The sequence below is a fragment of the Dasypus novemcinctus genome, chromosome 12 (genome assembly GCF_030445035.2).
Source record: "Dasypus novemcinctus isolate mDasNov1 chromosome 12, mDasNov1.1.hap2, whole genome shotgun sequence".
In the NCBI taxonomy this organism is placed as follows: domain Eukaryota; kingdom Metazoa; phylum Chordata; class Mammalia; order Cingulata; family Dasypodidae; genus Dasypus; species Dasypus novemcinctus.
In genome coordinates, this window is record NC_080684.1 from 80,334,978 (window position 1) to 80,355,273 (window position 20,296).

The 20,296-nt window shown below is 39.7% G+C and overlaps 1 protein-coding gene across 2 annotated transcripts in view; it reads left to right on the forward strand.

Annotated features, from left to right (window-relative positions):
* Nucleotides 1-17,067, forward strand: part of ELK3 (ETS transcription factor ELK3) — a 77,996-nt gene extending 60,929 nt beyond the window's left edge. Inside the window, exons 4-5 of one of the 2 annotated variants that reach the window (XM_004464127.5) lie at nt 8,858-8,980; nt 14,506-17,067. In XM_004464127.5, coding sequence (XP_004464184.2) covers nt 8,858-8,980; nt 14,506-14,604 — 222 coding nt within the window. In that variant the 3' untranslated portion in view covers nt 14,605-17,067. The remainder of the gene's footprint in view (nt 1-8,857; nt 8,981-14,505) is intronic. The other variant, XM_004464129.5, reaches the window with a different exon arrangement.
* Nucleotides 17,068-20,296: the final 3,229 nt, after the last annotated feature.

Genomic DNA, 20,296 nt, shown 5'->3' on the forward strand with positions numbered 1-20,296 from the left:
AAGGCCAAGCACTGTCAGAACACAGGACAGGCAAGTGGAAGTAGGGAGGCCCAGGCCGAGAGAGGGCTTTCGGGTCAAAGGAGGAGGGAGGCACTAGTGAGCCCCCTTTCAAGTGAAACGAGTTGCTTTTGAGATGCTGGTATCTCAGGGTTCAAATCCCACCTTGAAACTCACTCACGTTCCAGGAGTGTCAGCCCTGGAGGTGGGTGGCACACAGGGAAGGAGAAAAGGAGGTAAGAGAAAGCTGAGGGCAGGACGGGGGTGTGTATTCAAAGCCAAGACCTGTTTTCCCGACACGCGTTCCCTGAAATCCAGCAGGACGGCCAGGCTGTTTTATCTTGATCTCGGCCTAGAGCCTCTGGTGGTTTAGGATTAGGGTAGGCCTGGAGTCAGCATAGCATTTGGATTCCCAGAGATTCCCTTCCCCAGGAGCTGTTTTGGGGGCCAGGGAGCAGACGTGGACCTACCAGCCCCACAGTTCTCTCACTGGCGGACAGTCCAAATAGCATGGACTTTGAAGAGTGCCACCTGGGTCAACAGCCTGTCATTCTACTGAATTCCCTGGGCCTCAGCCTGAGGGATGAGCCCATCTCCCCAAAATCATCCCCAGGGATAGAAACAAAAGGCCAACTCTGGGGGTTCTCTCCCTGCTGAAGGGGAGCGGGGGCTTTTCCCACAGGCAACAGGGAATCCTCTGCCACAGCTCATTTGTTTCCCTCCTGCCTTAGCACTTTCTTCCGTCACAGAAACTCCAGTTCCTCTGTGGGGTGTGCTGTTGCAGTGTGATAATGTTTGCACATAAACATTTGGTTACTGGAGGTGTAATGTAATAACTCAATACCCTGAAAATGAAACTCCCAAGAGCAGTTATCTTCAGCTGGAAACATGGCAGGAAATGGGGTAGAATTAAGTCTTGTTATGGCCACGATGTGATGTGGTTACAATTTCCGCTGGAAACCTTGTTAAACCACATACCTTGTGTAGGCCCAAATTCATATCCGAAATTTAGATCTACAACAAGCTGTGCTTACAAAATCACCAGGCTCGCCCACTCCCCCAACCGCCATCATTGCCTCTCGCACCAAAAATATTTGTGTTGCATTTGCTGGGACCTACATGTATGAAGTGAATTTGAGAGAGATAATTGTTTCAGAGATGTTTTTAATTCATAAGCAAAGATGACTATTGTAGGTAGACAAGATGATCACCCAAAGAACCTTCAACAATTGGATGAGAAACTGAAAAACTAGAAAAAACCAGCCAGCTAGGTACGAAAGAGTAAGGCAGTTATACTCAGCCACTGAAGTCAGGTTTGACACTTGCTAGAAAAGCAAGGATGTTCTGTCTGATAGCATGAGCTACAGAAATTGGGACAGAAGTGGTGGAGCCAGGCTGTGAAACCCTCTTGGTTCCTAGCCAGGCACCGTGGAAGCCCAAAAGGTGCCAGCTGGAACTTCTGGTACTCTGTGTCTTTGGCACACTGGTATCATCTGTCCTTCTTCCCTCCATTTGTCCCTTCTGTTCAGTCTCTTGCTCCTACCTCTTAACAACATGAAGTGAATTCAGAATCTGAGGCTGGCACATTGCATTCCGTTTATTTACGCCAAGACCTCTGCTCATCTCACAGGTGATGTTTAGGATGCTAACCTCAGATATGTGCCATGTGGGTCACAAACTCACCATCGGTGTGAGTGTGCATGCCTCAAGATGTTTTACTAGCAGTGGTCTTGGACTGGCACTAATTGAGTGGAGACAGCTTGGTTGAGAAATGAAATGCTATAACCTCCTTCTTTCATTTACTGGTTGATGTAACACCTTTAAGCCAATAACATAGAGTGGGAATTTGGAATGGAATAGATAACGTGTGGTGGGAAGCAAAGGGGGTATATTGCATCCTATCCCAGCTCTGGGGTGATTTCTCACCTTATCGTCTCTTTTTCCATAATCACCAAAGGGAAAAAGTTAGGGGTTTTTCCTCCTTCTAAGAGTAACCCAATTTTCCTCCCACTATAATTCTTCCCAGTTCAGCATGCAGCTCTCTCCACACTGACCATCACTACAGGGGAGAGAATGTCCTTTAAGGGGCTCTTTGTAGCAGAATAATCCACTGGTAGAATTTCATGAGATTTTGTTGACACTCCAGCTGGAGGTTCTTTGTTCCCCAAACTCTGGGTTGCCTGGGATAAACAAACTGCAGTAGCCCCTTCTCCCCATCCTGGGGTCCATCTCCTCTTCCTTCTTCCTGGCCTTTTCTGTTGGTCCTTCATGGTTCTGCCCCCTCATCTGTTTCTGCCCTTGTTCCACGTTTTTCCCCCTCCTACCATTTGCAACCCCTCCTCTGGCCTGGGCCATATGGATTTCTCCATTTTGTTCCCCTTTCTTTCAGATCAGGACATTCAGCACTACACAATTTATGTAGGGTTCTTCTCCTCTTCTCCTTAAAACCATTTGTTTTCATTTGTATTCAGACAACTCCAGGAGTTTCCAAAGATTTGGTCACCTTTTATTTGAAGATTTTTTTTTTAAACCCAGAGGTGGTATTGTATTGTGTTCTGTTGGCATTATGTTGGGAAATTAAGATTTAGAGATGTTTGTTAGTACAACCTGCTGAATGGATATCCTAATTGTACTGAAGGCCTGAATGAGTACCAGTATCTCATTTACCAAACCAAGTAATCAGCAGCTATTTCTTTTGTTGAGCAGCTTATCCATATCTTTTTAGTCATTCAAGTAATGACTATCTACCATTTTTAATTAATTCATTTAGGAGATAGTGCATACTTACTGCAAGGTACTTGGTAGGCATTTGGAGATACAGACTTGAGTAAGACAGATAAAGTACTGCTCTCATGAACATAAAACTTGCTGTCCAGCAGGTAAATAATATAGGATAATATAGAATTTAGGACAGTGTGTACTTACAGAGGACCCTGAAAGCTGGTTGAGAAATTTAGACTTGTCTGGATGGGAGATTAACACTTGCTAGAGGCAGAAATCAAATGAAAAAAAAATTCCCATTGGAATCCATCCACAAATAATTATTGAACATTAATTATTTGTAAGACATGGAAAGGAAAACAGAAATATAAGTCCCTGTCTTTATAACCTTGGGAACTGGCCATGACAAGGCACATGCACACACAAGACAGTATATAGAAGACTCAAATATGCAGCGGGAACAGGTACTGTAGGAGCTTGAGGCAGGGGGTGGGTTGGGGTGGAGCGGTGGTCATTTAGTTCACCTCACCAAACATGAGATGAGCACTTACCATGTATAAGCTGCTGGGCTTGGTGCTGGAGCTACAAGCATAAGATAATCCCTTAAGTTATGATAGGGCTCATCATTTACCTTAAATTAATCTCGTAACAGATGCAACACACAAGTAATACTGAGGTACAAAAGTAGTACTAAGGAAGAAGGTATTAACTGTGCTGGGAATGGGGCACAATGTTGAGAGGGCTTCATGGAGGGGGTGATTTCACTTGGGCAGGGTGTTAAAAAATCAGTAAGACTTTATCTGGTCACAGGGTGAAAAGGGCATGGTAGGTGGAGGGAGCAGTTTGAGCATAGAGATGTGAAGTATCTTTTGTATTATTAAGGGAAATACGGAAGTTCAGTAAGGCTGGAGGATACATTTCAAAGGTAAAGGAAGTAGTGGGAGATGAGGCAGTAGGCAGCGTTGAAGGGGCATGAGTGACATGGTCAGGACTGGGTTTCAGAAATCACCCTGATGGCATGAATTGGGAAGGGGTAAGGCTGGAACCAGTTAGACTATTGTAATATTCCAGGCGAAAGACACTAAGGATCTAAGTCCGTGAGAGAGGGATGGAATCAAAAGGGGATGGATCTGAGAGTGATTTAGGGATTACCATCAACAGGACTTGGTAATTAATTGGGAGTTAGGGGGTCAAGCCAAAAGATGAGTATGAGGAGTATGGGAGGTAGAATAAGCTCTTAGGGAAAAGGTTACAAGCTCAGATGGGGCCATGCTGAGTTTGAAGAGCCCTGTAGGACATTCAGGTGGACACGTCCAGCTGCTACTGGAGCTAATGGGATTGCAGATAAAGTATGGGAGTTGTCAACATGTAAGTGGTGGTTAAAACCACAGAAATGATGAGATCACTTGTTCAGAGGGTCTGTTCTGAGGAGCTGTGAGTTGAGTCATCAGGGAAGTTCTGAAATGCATGTCAAAGCCTGCTAGGTTGGAGTTCTTTGGTTCTCTTTATGTTAGATAAGCTCAGGACACATCAAGGGAAGTAGGAAATTAGGGGATGTATGAGGCCAGAATGTAGCTAAGGAGGGTGTACTTATTTTTCTGAAATGAAAGAAGTTTGACTGACCACAGAGTCTTTAGGTGATTGATTTGGTGGCAGTGTGCAGAACAGAGTGGGAGAGACCAGAGGCCAGTGGATGGGTTTAGGTGGCTATTATAGAATGCCGTAGGTGAGGTGATAGGGTGGGTACAGCTGGACTGGAAATGAGGGTTTAAAGAGGCGTCATTTCAAGGAAGAGTCCACGGGTCCTTGCCAGAAGTTGTGGTAAGGTGGAAGGTATTTTGCATCTTGGTGACCGGCACTTCATGCTGAGCTGCAGACCAACTGTGGGCATAGGAATCATCTTGTTTTATCTTCGTGTCTCAGGCCCCTAATACATATAATGCATTCACTATTTGTTGAGAGAATAGATGCACCGTTGTACTACAGACAGAAATGAAGGAGTCCGCAGAAAAACTAGATGTGAAAAGAAGTGATGAGTTCAAGTATTAAATGTAGGTGTCCATTAGGTGCTAATTATGGTACGACCTAGAGTTGTAGTTCACTTCAGCTCATCAAGTATTTATGAGCTGAATGCTACAGGAGGAATAAAGATGGCAAGATTAGGGAAGAAGATGTGGCTCAAGTGATTGGGCTTCCATCTACCATATGGAAGGTTTGATCCCCAGGGCCTCCTGGTAAAGGAGCCAGTGCCCACGAGGTGAGCAATGCAGCAAGATGATGATGCAACAAAAGAGAGACACAGGGGAGAGTCAAGGCAAGACGCAACAGAAACCAGGAATTGAGGTGGTGCAAGCGACAGGAAGCCTTCTTGCACATCAGAGGTCCCTGGGAGGAGAAAAACGATAGGAGAAGACAAAAAGAAACAGATACAGAAGATCACAAAATGGACACAGACAGCAAAACAGCATGGAAGGCGGGGAGGGAAAAAAGCCATTGTTAAAAAAAAAAAGTGGCAAGATTCCTTAAAGGTGCAGAAGGAAGCTTAAGAAAAATAAGCAAATTACCATAGCAGGAGGCAGAACATGTTAAATATTAAGAAAAAAAGTACTTATAAAGTATTATGAGGATTCAGAAAAAAAAGAGAAATCCCTTCTGGTTGAGTGGGGATCAGAAAAGTCTCCTTTGAGGAAGTGGCATTTTGATACTCAGAGGGAAGCAGGAAGAAATGGAGAGGAAGAGAGGAGGAGGTCGGAGGGCACGATTGAGAGAGGCAGGAACAAGAGCACAGAAGCATGTTTGGGCTACACCAGCTCACTTGGTTTAGCTCAACTGTGCAAGCTTTTTAGGAGACTCAGTAATAAGGGGAAGAAATAAGCCAGAAGGAAGATCCAAGTGAGATCCTGGTAGGAAGGTACTTCCCCTGGAAAACGAAAGCCCAGCCCTTGGGCCCTTGGGCATCTCCTTCCCTGGTGGTTGAAGGAACCAGGAGCTCCTTGTCTGCCATTCAGAAGGGCCCATTGGCCGAGACTTCCAGCTGAGACCTTCTTTGGTGAAGGAAGAGGAAGGTCATATTTTGCCTGTAGCTTCTTTAATCTTAGCACCTGAGGCCACCCCACCCTGCCTGACTCCAGGGGTCTGCGGTGAGAGGCTGTAGAGGAGACACCCCAGGCCAGGCTTTATAGGAACTTTCCTTAAAAAGCCACAGGATCTTCAGGAAGAACAGAGATGGGGAGGGAGAGGAGTGAATGAAATCATTTCACAATATTTATTTGCATATATTATAGAAGACATTTCAAACATACTGAACATGAGAAACAGAAGGCTACTGTATACTAAGTACATCCTGTCTTCCTTAGAAACAAAATGTGCAAACATCTCAAACCAGGCATGGGTACAAATTTTAGATTATAAAAGTATAAATTCTACACCTTATATATTGCTCAGAGGATTAAAAGGAATGGGTATATATTTGTGCCTGTGGATGAGGGAAAGATAGCTGTGTTTTCATGGTTTAGGAGACCCATTGTCTCTTTAGAGCTTTGAGACCTCCACTGATGGGTAACCTAGGAGGCTGGGAACACACCGGTTATTAAATGTTAATATGGCATATTGTGGTTGAAACCTGGCTCCAGGGTAACATGCAAATATTAGCCTTCAGATCACTTGAGTTTGTGAACTTGAGCCTCAAACTGAGAAGCCTTAAAGGACTGACTGGACTGAGTTTCAGAGTATAGGTACTTTTCTCTACACATTTGAGATTAGTATGTCCAGCAGAATTTTAATTTATTACATTTAAACATATTTATTAAGCACATAGCACAGTTAAAATATATCTAACATTTGCTGAGCATTTGCTGTGTGCCAGGCACTGTATTAAGAGCTCTACATAGATCACTTTATTTAATCTTCCTGACGACCCTATAATGGAGGCATATTTGTTCTTCCCATTTTACAGATTAGAAACTGAGATTAGGTAATTTGCCCGAGGTAATCTAGCTAGTAGGTAATCATCCCAAATTTGGAATCCTGGCAGAGCCTATGCTTAGTGGTTAAGTCTTGTTATGCCACATGGCCGGACACATTTGAGGAATTAATGCCTTGGCCTAGAACAAATGTGAAGCCTATTCAAAACATGTATTTATCCTAGTAACTTCATAGGTCATCATTATGTAGGAGATGCCATGCAACCAGAGACTCAGATAATTTCGTGTAGTTTACCTTTCAGCAGACTCACAGTTTGAGAACCTTTGGATGTTTGTCTCCATTCTGGTGAACAGAGCAGACCTTTCAATTTAGGTTTAAGCGAAATGCTCAGGATAATTAATGCAGCTGCTAAGGCCAATTCTGGGAAAAAATAACACTTTAGCATCCAGCGTGATGGAATGTGAAAGGCTGGCGCCTTTGCTGTGGTTACACAAAGCACCTTATTGACATCACACCACCACTGAGGGGCTCCTTTCAGTCACCAAAGGTGCAGAATCACGCGGGCCAGGGAGCTTGCCTCCACCGAGAATAAAAGCCATGCAGATTCACCAGCTGGGGCAGGTTATTTCTTCGGCCCTTTAGCTGGCTTCCAGGCCAGGGCTCCTGCTGTGTGTATGCATGCAAGTGCAATCTTTGGTATTCTCCTGGGGAATCCAGAATGTTGGCTTTTCAATCTGATAAGAAAGGATTTTTTTCTCCCAAACTATTGCCAGGGAGATGAATTCTCTTCAATCCCATGAGTGAAATCTGGGAACCTCAGCTGAGCTTCTGAAGAAGGCACTCTAGAGGTTCTTAACATTTTTTGTTCCACGAACCCTTTTGCCAGTCAGGTGAAAACCACAGACCCCTTACTAAGTCCACACTATATTGTGTATTTGTAATAAATATATCTCACCTACACCAACACGTCCCCACAAGAATTTTTTTTTTAATTTAAATTCAAGCTCAAGTACCCCTTGCTCTGGGGCATTTTAACAGCAGCTCTGATATATATTTAAAGAGCTAGTTGATTTTAGAGAAAGTGAAGGTTGGGAGGTCATAGAAAGTATGTATATGCATGTGTATGCTCATATTCCAGATAATGGATAGTCACTGTAGAAAAGAGAAAATATAGATAAGAATAAAGCCATACGTGTACACTAAATCCTCTTATTTAATCTGGGAGGTTGTAGCAGTTTGATATAGTTATGAATTCCAAAAACAGATGTTGGATAATGTTTGTAATCTGATCTGTTGCTGGGCATGATTGAGTTATGATTAGGGCTTTGATTGGGCCACGTCATTAAGGTGTTGAGTCCCCACCCGGTGGGGACTCACAGATAAAAGGCATGGCAAAGGACAAGTTGGAGCTTTTGATGCAAGGGTTTCTGATGTTGGAGTTTGATGCTGAAGTCTTATGCTAGAGCCCCAGGAAGTAAGCACACAGAGGAAAGAAAGCAAGTCCCAGAAAGACAGGACCTAGCCAGGAGAAGAACACAGAGGAATAGAGATGGCTCCTTAGACACGGCAAAAACCCCAGGGAGAGAGGCAGGGCCATTCACCTGACCTTGTGGAGAGAGGCAAAGTCTAGAGAGGCTTAGAGTCTATAGCTGACCTTGTGGAGAAAACAGAGGAGCTGAGCCCAGAGAAACCCAGGAAGCCTGAACCCTCACAGACGTTGGCAGCCATCTTGCTCCAACAAGTGGAAATAGACTTTGGTGAAGGAAGTAACTTATGCTTTATGGCCTGGTAACTGTAAGCTCCTACCCCAAATAAATAAAATACGAGAAATCTGTTGGCTTTTGTAAAGCCAACGGATTTCTGGTATTTTGCATCAGCACCCCTTTGGCTGACTAATACAGAGGTATAGCAGAGAAGGGAGCAGGTTGAAGAAATATCCAGACCTAAATTGCTACAAACCTGAGTTTTCCACTAGAGTGTTTAAGGAAGGTAACTTCTCAGTACCTCTCTCTTTGAAAAAATTGCTGGAAAAATTAGAATTTAGGAAAATTAAACTGGCTACAGCTTTGCAGAAATGAAGTTAACAGATTTTCCTAAGATGGTGAGGCTTGAAGGTCCATCTCCATCACACATAACCTTTTTGCTACATTGTTGGTCATGGCTGGAGTCAGGCAATACCTATATCAAGAACTATTTATTTGCTTTTTTCCCCCAGACACCAAATGGACTGCTTTTGACCCCGAGTCCACTGCTATCCAGCATACATTTCTGGAGCAGCCTTAGTCCAGTTGCTCCACTAAGTCCTGCCAGACTGCAAGGACCAAATACGCTGTTCCAGGTGAGCATTTGGAAATGAACATTTTAAATATGGAACTTCTAAGGGATATTTTTCTCTATAAATACTGCAAAGGTAACCGTCAGTTCTGCCCTATGTTTGGTTAAAACATCGTTTCCAAAGAAAGTTCACATTAATGAGGTTTGAAGACCCTGTGAAGGCAGAAATCTTCATTAAGGCAAAAATGGCGTACTCATATCAGGAATCCTGCAAATGAAATTAGTTCTTGAAGAGTTTTAGATACTTTCATTGACTATGAAAGCTGTCAATGTATTGAGGAAAAGGAAAAAGTCTCAAAAAATTTTTTATAAAAGTTCGTAAGACTTTAAAATATTGTCAGATTACCAATTGAAATAAAAAATAAAAATAGTGAACAATTTATCCATTTTATGATAGAAAAGTTATCTACATAATCATAATCAAGTGCTCCTAGAGAAAAAGGAACCTACAGGGCAGTTGGTTTAAAAAATAACTACAGTTTAGCTCCTTTAATCTTATAGAACTCTCTGTACTAGGTGATCACATTAATTATTCATTCATACACCAGAATCTTGTGTAGCATCATTTCCTATCATGTGGAAGTCGGTATTTCCTTTTTGAGATCCAAAGATTGTTACTCAAAGACCAAGTTGTTACTCATTTGTGTATGTGAGTATAGGTAGAAAGGATCCTAGGGACAGGAATGAAAAGTGCTAGTTAAAGTATAAACTCCTTAGCCAAGACCCATCATCATCTGGTCCCTTTTTACTAACCTAACTCTAGCCTAGTCTCTTCCATCCTGAATCCTACGCCCCCCCAGTGTGGCTTATCCCAAGCTAGTCGTAGTTCTTTTGCTCCTAGCATTTACCACTTTGTACTATGATTGCCTCTTCATCTGGTAATCTCCCCCACTAGACTGTTGGGCCCTCAAGAAACTAGAACTGCATCATGTTCACTGAGGCATCCCTCATTGTCTTGCACATTGCTTGGCACACTAAATGATGCAGTCATTGTTGACTAAATAAATGAAGAGATTCCCAAGAATCTATAGAGATGTCTAAGGAATGTTTAAGTGTTAAAAAAAAAAAAAAGTCGCCATGCTTTTCTGAGTGGACATTTTGCCTATCAAGGTTAATATCTGCTGAGTACCTACTTGGTGCCAGAGCTTTATATGCTGGGATTTAACGTCTTGTTTGGAAGAAAGGTAGAGTTAAGGATGTTTTGACTGCTGTCTTGCGTCTCGTTTCCTAGTGGAGTTGGGGTAGGCTATTATGATGTGACTGTATTCCTGAAATAATTAGGTTTCTTTCTCTTTCCTGGCTCTTGTTCTCATCACAAGAAACTAAATCGTGGTCATGGATAACCAATATGTTGATTCCTAACCATTTTAACAACTCGGGCAGGGAAACAAAAACTACAGTTTTGTTTTAGATTAGGACTACTAATCTTCTTGTGGGAAGCTGAAATGCTTCATTTCCTTAAAGTCTCAAGATTGGGGCAGCAGTGTTCTGGTACTGGAGCTCCTGAATACAGCAGGAAAGTTGTATGGCTACAGTAAGCTCCAGGAGGGAAGGGATGGCATTACTACTCTAACCCCAGAATATAACACAGGGTCTGGTGCATAGTAGGGATATAGGAATTCAGAAGATGTTTGTGAATAATTACCCCTTACTGGGAATTTTGCCACCTGATGATGCAGGGCTTGGCGAGCTCTCAGCTAAGCCACTGAGAACTATTGGTAGGGAGTTCTTTGCCTTAGATACTAACAGCTTCCAGCCCATCACAGGTGAGGAATATTCCCAGCAGTAACAATTCTCCATATCCACAGTGATTCTGAACATCATCATGATCTCTGTAGGTTGGGGCGTGTGTACCCCTACCCCCACCCCCACCCCCACCCCCACCTGGCACCGGTGCTTCTCAAAGTTAGTATGAAACAGAATCCACCTTGAGGATGTGTTAAAATACAAGTTGCTGGGCCCCATCTCACCAGTTTCTGACGTGGTGCTTCTGGGCTGGGGCCTGATGATGGTGTTTTTTTCAAGTTCTCAGGTGATGTTGCTGCTGCTGGTCAGGAACCATACTTTGAGAACCACTGCAGACCAGTTATTCCTAATTTACATTTAGAAATCTGCATAGGAGATTGCGGCCTTTAAAGGCTATTTGCTCAGAATCTGAATTTTAATTTCACCACGTGGACCTGTGCTTTCTCCTGGAACCATTCAAAATACAACCCTGGGGAAAAAATAAAACCCTGTGTGAATTGGTGCCAGGTTAAGATGGCCAGGAGCCCTCTTTTGGTGGTTGAATCCATCAGACTAAGGAAAAAAGTTTTTACATTTTAAAATATTACTGCTCTTCCTATGAACATGTGGGTAAAGTTGAAAGTAGTAATTTTCAAATTGGAAAACAACAAAACATGGTAAGAAGAAGAATAACTGATTTTTAAAACTAGACATTACCAGTGATGGGTTTTTGAAATTCAGATTACTATTAACAGTGCCCCTTTTACACTAATTCTTTCAAAATAGCAACAAACTTCTTTCACATATGTGTTAGAGGAAGAGAAAACAGACTTGGCCTACAATAAATTTTAAATGATGTTAAGTTTCTTGTTCTGATGAACAGAAGAGAAAAGGAGATCAGAATCCTTAGGGTGATAGTTGACAGTGCTAGGGGGTTTTGGTAGACAAGATCCCCTGACATGATTATAGCAGGTTATAGCAGATATTGAAGAATTTAACGGAAGGTGAGGGGGGGCGGGGAAGACATCAGCCTTTCTGGAAGAAGTATGTTTTATAATTGAGATGTTTTAATACAGAGAGGGTGGAAAAGATATTTGTGCTAAACATATAGAACTTTTATTTACCAAGTAAAGTGAAATTTCCATTTCAACTGGACAACTTGGCATTTTGAGCTTGTCTATGAGGATGTCTGTTTCACCACAACTTTTGAAACAGATTTTGAACAAATTTGCAATACACCTAGTTTGTATAGACATATTTTCAAACAAGGCGGAGTCAATTAAATTTTCAATTGAAAATGCTTTCCATAGTTTTTAATTTCAGCAAATATTTGTGATGCTCTGAGGTAAGAATTGTAGGGGATGTACAGTATGTGAATAATAGATGTGTAAACAAAACGCTGTAGGAACGAACAGAAGTAGTTCTTTCCAACTGGAGAGTGAGCACAGGCTTCAAGGGAGAAGTACCTGAGCTGAATTGAGAAAAAGGGGCAGGATTTTGGTAAACAGGCAGTAAAGCACATTCTAGAGTCATAGATCTACATGATTCTGATATGAAAGTACATAATCTCGGTAACAGGAGATCAGATTGGAAAAGCAGTTTAGATACCTTATATAGCACACTTGAGAGTTTCCACTTTATAATCTGTGGGTAGTGAGAACCACAGGAGTATTTTTAAGCTGGAGATGACATAATGAGACCTCTATTTTTAAAAGATGAGAACTGAAGAGACAGGGGTGGAAAGATATGAGAAAATTATTACACTACTTCAAATCCTGAGGAACCATCATTTAGATTAGACAAGTGGAAATAGAGATAGATTTAGAAGACATTTCAGTGAAGACTTAATTGGATTTGAGGACTAAGTAGTAGTCAAATTTAGAAAGAAGCAAAGATTCATTACTAGGGATTAAAAGACTGGAAATGCTACTAATAAAAGTTAACATCTATTGAGGTGAGGGCTATTGTATGTCATTGTTCTAATAAGCATTTTTCATGGCTTCTCGTTTAATACTTTCAATATTTCTGTCTTAAAAATGAGGAAACTAAGGCCCAAAGAGTTTGCTCAATATACCCGAGATCACATGCTAGGAAGTGGCAGAGCCCTGATTCAATATGTTTAGATGAGCCCAGAAAGAGCAGGCTTTGTGGGGAAGAAGTACTGGTGGGGGATAACTAACTGACAGGAAATAATTGGGTGCAGGGCATAATATACAAGAAAGGAAGGCTGAGGACAAAAGGTTGGGAATGTTGTGTTTTAAAAAAAGACTGTGGTAGGGAAAGAGCCAGTAATGATGACTAAGACGCATGCCAGTAAAGCCAGGCTAACCACAAGAAACTCTGACAACTGAATATAGAAATAGAGGGCTGAAATCAATATATTTTAAAAACAGGAAAAGATTAATAAAAACAGAAGCTGGTTCTTTAGTAAACACCAATAAGATGGATTAAAACCAAAGGAGAGACAATGCCAATAAACTAAAAGCATGAAAATTCAAAACTTGCTCTTCTGTCAGTGTTTTAAGTCAATAGGAATAGGGGTTAGGAGCATGGGCCCTACAGACAATATTAAAAGATAATAAAAGAATACAAGCTATATACAAATAGATTTGGTAACTCAGTTGAAATGGGTAAAATTCTAGAAAAAATAGGGGCAGAAAAGAAACAAAAACCTTGATATGCCAATGATGATGAAATTGAAGCAATAATTAAAGACTTCTCCCCCCAAAAATTTAAGTTGGACATTTGTTACAGAAAGTGTAGTACCTTTTAGTTAGAGTTTAAAACTTGGCTTCACTGCTTATTAACTGTGACCTTTAGCCAATCAGAACTTATTGGAACTGTTCCATCATCTTTAAAACAGGATAACAGTACTTACTTTGTAGGCTCTAGATATAAATGATATGACACACCCTATTAAACTCTAAGGTCCTAGACACACAACAGTTACTGAAGTAACTTCAAAACTGCAAAAATACATTTACTTGTTCCACAGATGTTTATTATACTTTTAACATCTTCTAAATTTGATATTTAATGTTTAAGTAAAGTTTAATATTTTACTTATCTGTACTAAGTATGAATAAAACTAGAAGACACCCCAGATATTTTTTAAACATACCACAACAGACAATGAAAATCTAGTTGTGAATAGTCATGTACTAAAAGGAGGCATTTAATCATTCTTTTCAGTGGAGTATATAACTGACTTTGTTTCAGACTAAAATTCATTACCAAAGCATGTACCTTAATGCTGTTACTTATGAACTTAGTTATCAACAATGCAGAAATTTACTCGGAGTTTTGTCACTTAGGAGTAAAAACTTTATCCATTTAATTAGAAAGAATACTTTCTCAGCTTCAAAATAAAAATATTGCTGGTATTATAAATTATTTAAGATGAAAACATTCTCATTTTAACACTCAAAAGCATCTTTGTGATACTCTGGAAAACTGACGGCAAATTTCAAAACACAATATTAGAAACTACCAACTCACATGTAGAGTTGTCAGCTGTGGTTTTCAAAATTCATTTTTCTCTTAACATTTGAAGCAAATAAACATTCTTTGTAGTTTTATACTTAATAGTATTAAAACATGCTTTAACAATATGTGAAGTACATATATTTTCTAGTAGCCTATGCATATTATATTGGGGCATTTTCTAGACCTTATACTTTATGCTCTGTGTAATCTTGATCTTGCTACCACCTTTGATTACTCATTCTATAGAACAGAATATGTAAAGAGCCCTTGTTCTTCCCAATGGATTTGCAATAATTAAAAATATTTTGTCCCCTACAGTTCCCAACACTGCTTAACGGCCACATGCCAGTGCCAATCCCCAGTCTGGACAGAGCTGCTTCTCCAGTACTGCTTTCTTCGAACTCTCAGAAATCCTGATGATGTCTGGCCACACTTAAGGACTCATTAACAGATCATCCCCATGGGCTAGTTTACCTGTGTCATGAGAAGGACATTGTGAAACCCTCTGTTATTTGGTTTGCACTTTTCATAACATGGATAGTCTAGATTTATGTTAGCATTTTAAAAACTGTTTTTTTATATTCAAGTATATATGAACATCTGTTTTGCATTAAATGAATTTTAATGTTTTTTTAAAAATTTCTTCTTAGCTCTTAAGTGTTGAACACTGTTGACAGTGAAGAACTTTTCTTAAAATGGATTTCATGTAACTAATAAGGATGTGAAGCTTGTCTTCCCTTTAATTCTGCATATGCTGACTGTGCTTATATACACTATAACCGGCTGTGCCTTTCTTTGCATTTAGTTTTATGTAAATGATTTATATATTTTTTAGTATTAAGGGAAAATGTTTGAAAGACAAAAATTGGTATCAAACAGCTCTCTAGTAGAATTTCACTATTTTTCACAAGTAGGCAATATGAAAGCATACATTACTCTTCTTTTTGTGCTTTCAACTGTATACAAATTGCCTTAGAACTTCTTTTGAACAGAAATTCAATAAATGTAATGTCCAAGTAATGTTTTTATAAGAATAAACTAAGCTATATTTAGACAATAAACATTCATGAAAGAAACTGTTCTGAAGTGCATTTTTTAAAAAATGAACTTTTGAAAGGTTAGCCTCCTAGCTGTTTATAGTATCTTCTAAGACTCCTCCCAACAAAAACCTGAGATGGAAAAGCTACATCAAGTCACTCTTTACATGCCCCTAAAACATTTCCTAGGTTAGCACATTCTTATTTCAGGTAGCCCTAGTATCCCGTTTTCCACAGAGAATCAAACTGTCTGATATGAGTTAGGGTTTTTCTAAACTCCTGGAACAGATCTAATGCTTTGGGAGAGGCTCAAAGGCTGATGATGAATACAAGCAAGCAAGCAAGAATTCTGTAATGCCAGTACCTCGCTGTGGGTATAACCTTGCTTATGGAAACTGACAGTATACGATATCTGCTTTATATATTACTAAATTTGTGGTAGGGATGAAGGAAATCTGATAAAAGAAAACTTCTTTAGGAACCTCCTTGTGGAACTGAACCAGCTGTTTATGCAAATTTGGAACACTGGGGTAAATTCTTTTGTGTAAGTATACTTTAGAGCAGTGATAACAGACATGGTTTCTATACTTTCAAAAAATCAGCAGGCACCATTCCATATATAAGGCAGGAAAGTTCTAAAGCAAGCTCACAATGGAAAGTACACAGTGCTTTAAATTCAATGTTAGGTTAATTATAATCTTAACTACAAGTGATAACAACCAATTTGAAATGCAGGTAAATAACTGGTCCACTGGCATACCATATTAAATGGCAAGGTGTACGAAAGGTTAAAAAGTAAAGCTTGTGACAACACATTTCTTGAATTTTCAAAAAAGTCTAAAATTCTGTTATACATGTAAATTCTGAGACTTCCAATTGGAAATGACATCTGTGAAGATGTGTGCCCTTATTGAGGGGAAAAAGCCAAACTCTTATTATGCATCTCTGACTACAGAGTAATGGAAATGGTCCCCAAATCCACAGATAATACTGTCACCTCCTCATAGACTCAGGACAATTCTGCATTAAGAAGAACTGGCCCAGGGATCCGATATTCAACAAACACAAAATGTTAGCGATAGAGGCCTCTCAGAATATTTCCCACCATCTCCTTACAGATGAGGACAAGTACACAGGCGAAACTGGGAGTTGCCTCAGGCCACACAGCCAACTGAAGGTACAAGGAGTGGTGCTAAGTCCAGTTGTTTCCCAATGCCCAGCTATGAGTAACTACTGGCCCCAAACTGTATCTTAGATAGAAAAATCAGATCAAGATAGAGCATTAAAAAAAAAAGTTTCCTCAGATAACATATCCAGATTACATATTAACTTAAGAAAGTTAACATGTAAAATCTCATTTTTAAAAATTCTAATATAATCTTTAATGTAAATGCTGACTGGAAATATTCAAATGACTATATATCTGGTTTTTGTTTTTTCTTCCTCTAAATACTGTGATTGAATGTATATTTTTGAACCATTTATTAGAAATGGGAAAATACCATAATTTTTGATGGATTAAAAAGCTGTAACTACATATAAATAACTGCAGGTATTGAAGTACACAACTTTTATAACTCTGCCCCACTGTTTTGTGTGTGTGTGTGTGTTTTTTTAAAGAAAGTATTAGTTGAAAGGTTTCAAGAACATATTAAATAATTTTTTTTAATATGCCTGCTTGGTCAGTGTTTAAACTGCTTTGGCTGAAGTTTGATAGGACTATAATCTGAATGTTGGTCTCTCTGTACACATCTTTTTTATGACTGCAATCTTCATTCACTTTCATATATGTATCATTTTTACTGTTATATTTTGTTCAATAAATACTTTGTGATAAAGGCTTGAGAAGGAAAGTGAATTGACTTTACTTCCATTTACTTTTTCACCGTACAGGTATAAGCTGGAAAATAAGTCTTGTCGCCTCACATCAGACATGGAACATCAAGACCTGGTGTGTGGATAAAATCTACTTTAAATGCAGATATTTAAGGAAACAAATATAATTAAATGAGGATGACTTAGGGTGAAGAAAACAGGAGGTTTGAAAAGCGTTCCCTTGATCTTTTAAATCTCTATAATGAGACAGGGGTCGTGAGGAAAAAGGAAAAAAACAAATTATCATTTATTCTTTAAGCCATTTGTTTTGATACAGGGTAATGTAATCTGCTAGGCTTGCTGATGACAGTTATTGTTCCTCCTGGTGTCACCTCCAGTTGACCTGGTCTTCCTGGGTGAATGCAATGCTATCTCCCTCTTGTATTTGATAGAGACTGCTGTGTGTCTGACTGGATGGTAAGGAGGGGAAGGTCAGGGAGAAACTGGACTAATGGAGGCCCTGAAACACCTTCAGTATCACAGCTAAGGAGCCAAAAGATCACAGATAATTCACAGCACCATATGGTATACCAAACTTGCAGGTAGTAGTAGAAAACAATTTATTGAAGAAACATTTGAGAACCAACTACAAACCAGGTACCATTTCAGAAATGGAAGAAGGAAACCTGGTCCCTGTTTGCTACTGTTAGCTCTAGGTAACAGACCTGTACGTCAGAATTCAACGACATTAGTTTTGTAAAATGCCCTTTTATGCTTAAATATACATAGGTATCTCTAATACATGCCCATACTCCCTTCTGTGATGTTATCTAAGACTGTATGGTGCTGCCTGGAAGACAGCACAGAATACACTACGTCTGCTTACCCACTCCAAGATGAGTCAGGCCTCTAAGTAATATTTTTATTTATGATTTCATCAATAAGTGATACAATTTCAGTTAATAATAGCAACAATTTATAAGCCCCTATTACATGCCAGTCACTGTTCTAAGGATATTAAATGGATTACTTATTCAGTCCTCCCAAAAACTCTATGAGGAAAGTATTACTATATCCTATTTTACAGATGAGGAAATTGGGACCTAGGGAGGCTAAATAATTTGCTCAATGTCATGGAGCTAGCCAGATTTCAAACCCAGGATTTTGATACTAGAGGCAATGATCATAATCTATAGTACCTCAAAAGAATTTAAACTAGCAAGTCTATACATCTTCACACATAAACATTAAAAAACATGCTTGCTACTATTATTGTTTTCTGAGAGAGCAGATTCTTAGTCATTGTACAACTGGCCCTACCTAGATTTTTCAAGTATTGACTTTATTCCCAGTCCCATCCTACCCATTCAACCCCCAGCTGGGGTGTATGTTGAGAACCTCTTGATTTTATGTTAGTTCTTAAGTTTCTGAAGAGTCACATATTTTAGCCTGCTAGGAAGAAAAAGGTTCTTTTCTATCACCTTTGACTGCTGAATTTGTCTTTGATTCATTCAGAGATGAGTGAGACAAGGATGAGGGCTTCATGTATGTATGTTTTAATTAAATCAAGTATTAAATTAAATGTACCAAGCACTGTTGATACAGAGGTGAACAGGAAAGTCTTTTCCTTCACAGAGGTTATGGTGTAGCAAGGGCAAACAAAAGTGTGGCTATGTGCTGTTAAAAGCGTTAATTTCCAAGATGCTTTAGGAAAAGTAGGCAGTTAGATAGCAGGGCACCTAACTTGTCTAATGATAGTTAGCATGTGGGAAGCATGGATTGGGGGCAGGAGGGCGTGTTAGGAAAGGCTTTCTAGAAGAAATAATAATTGAGACCTGAAGAATGAGTAAGGGTAGCAAAGAGAAAAGGGAGAGAAGAGTGTTCCAGGTAGAGAAAAAAAGATGCTTTGAGGAGGTCAGACAAGAGAAATCATTTGAGGAACTTGAAGATCAGTATAGTTAGATTTACCCCCATCGAGAACAAAGCCTATGGTTCATCATCATATAAGATAGTGATAAACTAGTAGCAATAGAATCTAAATGCTAAATTTAAAAGACTGGAAGGGACTTCATGAAAGGGTGATAAGCTAGAATTCTGTGAGGAGCACAATGGCAGGACTGGGCCCCCAAAGCCATCTTTTGGTGATTTTCAATGTGAGTTTTATGTCCCTAAACTGCACCACATCACCCTTTCATTAACCAATCACTTCAGCCTCACCCATTCTTGAGAGAGAAAATAACATGACGATGATACCTATGACCTATTTTGGATGTGAGAATGTAGAACTATTGCCAATACAGCTGGAAAATGGCTAAAGCTTTTACAGCAGTGTTTTCACTGCACTGTTCTCGGAAGGGCTCAAGAGAATCCAGAGAGAGTCTGTTGCATAAGTCCCAAGTCTATATTCAATGATATTCCATATCTGAACCAGAGCCCAGTGGAGCCATCCTTTTGTAAGTAAACACACAAGACCTTGGCAGATGCTGAGCTTTCCCACGTCCAAAACAAGTGCTTCATCTTAACCAGCAGCATCAGCTACTTCATCATGCTCAGCTTTACGATCTCTAGCCCAGGTACCTCTGCATCACTATAGCAGTAAGGGCTCAGGTGAAAGAAAGCAGCAGAAGCAGTCTCCGTGATTCCTACTCTAGTTCAGTCTGTTTTCCTCTCTTGCTGTCTCACTCTTACCACATGCACATTCATTCTGCTCAACAGAGGTTTAGTTTACAGGCTCTGATCTTAAGTGGTATTCAGTCACTTTGGTCACTTTCCTCTTGTTTTAATCTTCTAACAGAAAATTGGTGACTTCTGTGGTCTTCTCTGGATCACTGGTGGAAGTGATTAAGTTCAGCTAGGACTTATGATAATTGAGGAAATCTCTAAATCCAGAATCTGAGCTTGATATTAGAAAATAAGTTCCAGTTTTGCAACTGAACAAGGGGAAAAAATACTGCCTTTTCTTGAGTCTTAAGCAATACACTGAATGCTCTGAAGATTTCAAGTTTGGTGCACACAAATGTATGCAAATTTTTCAGCAGCCTGGCTTCAGTTCCCACTTAACATTCTGATAAGGATGAACTCATCAATCAAAAAGAAGGGAACCAATGTAAGAGACTATATTAGAATATTTAAAAAATAAAACCACTCACATTAAAAATAATTTCAAACGGATTACATTTCAATGTAAAATTTTTAAAACCATGTGACTTACATTGTCTAAAAGACAGACCATCATAACATATTAACAAGTAGTCTTC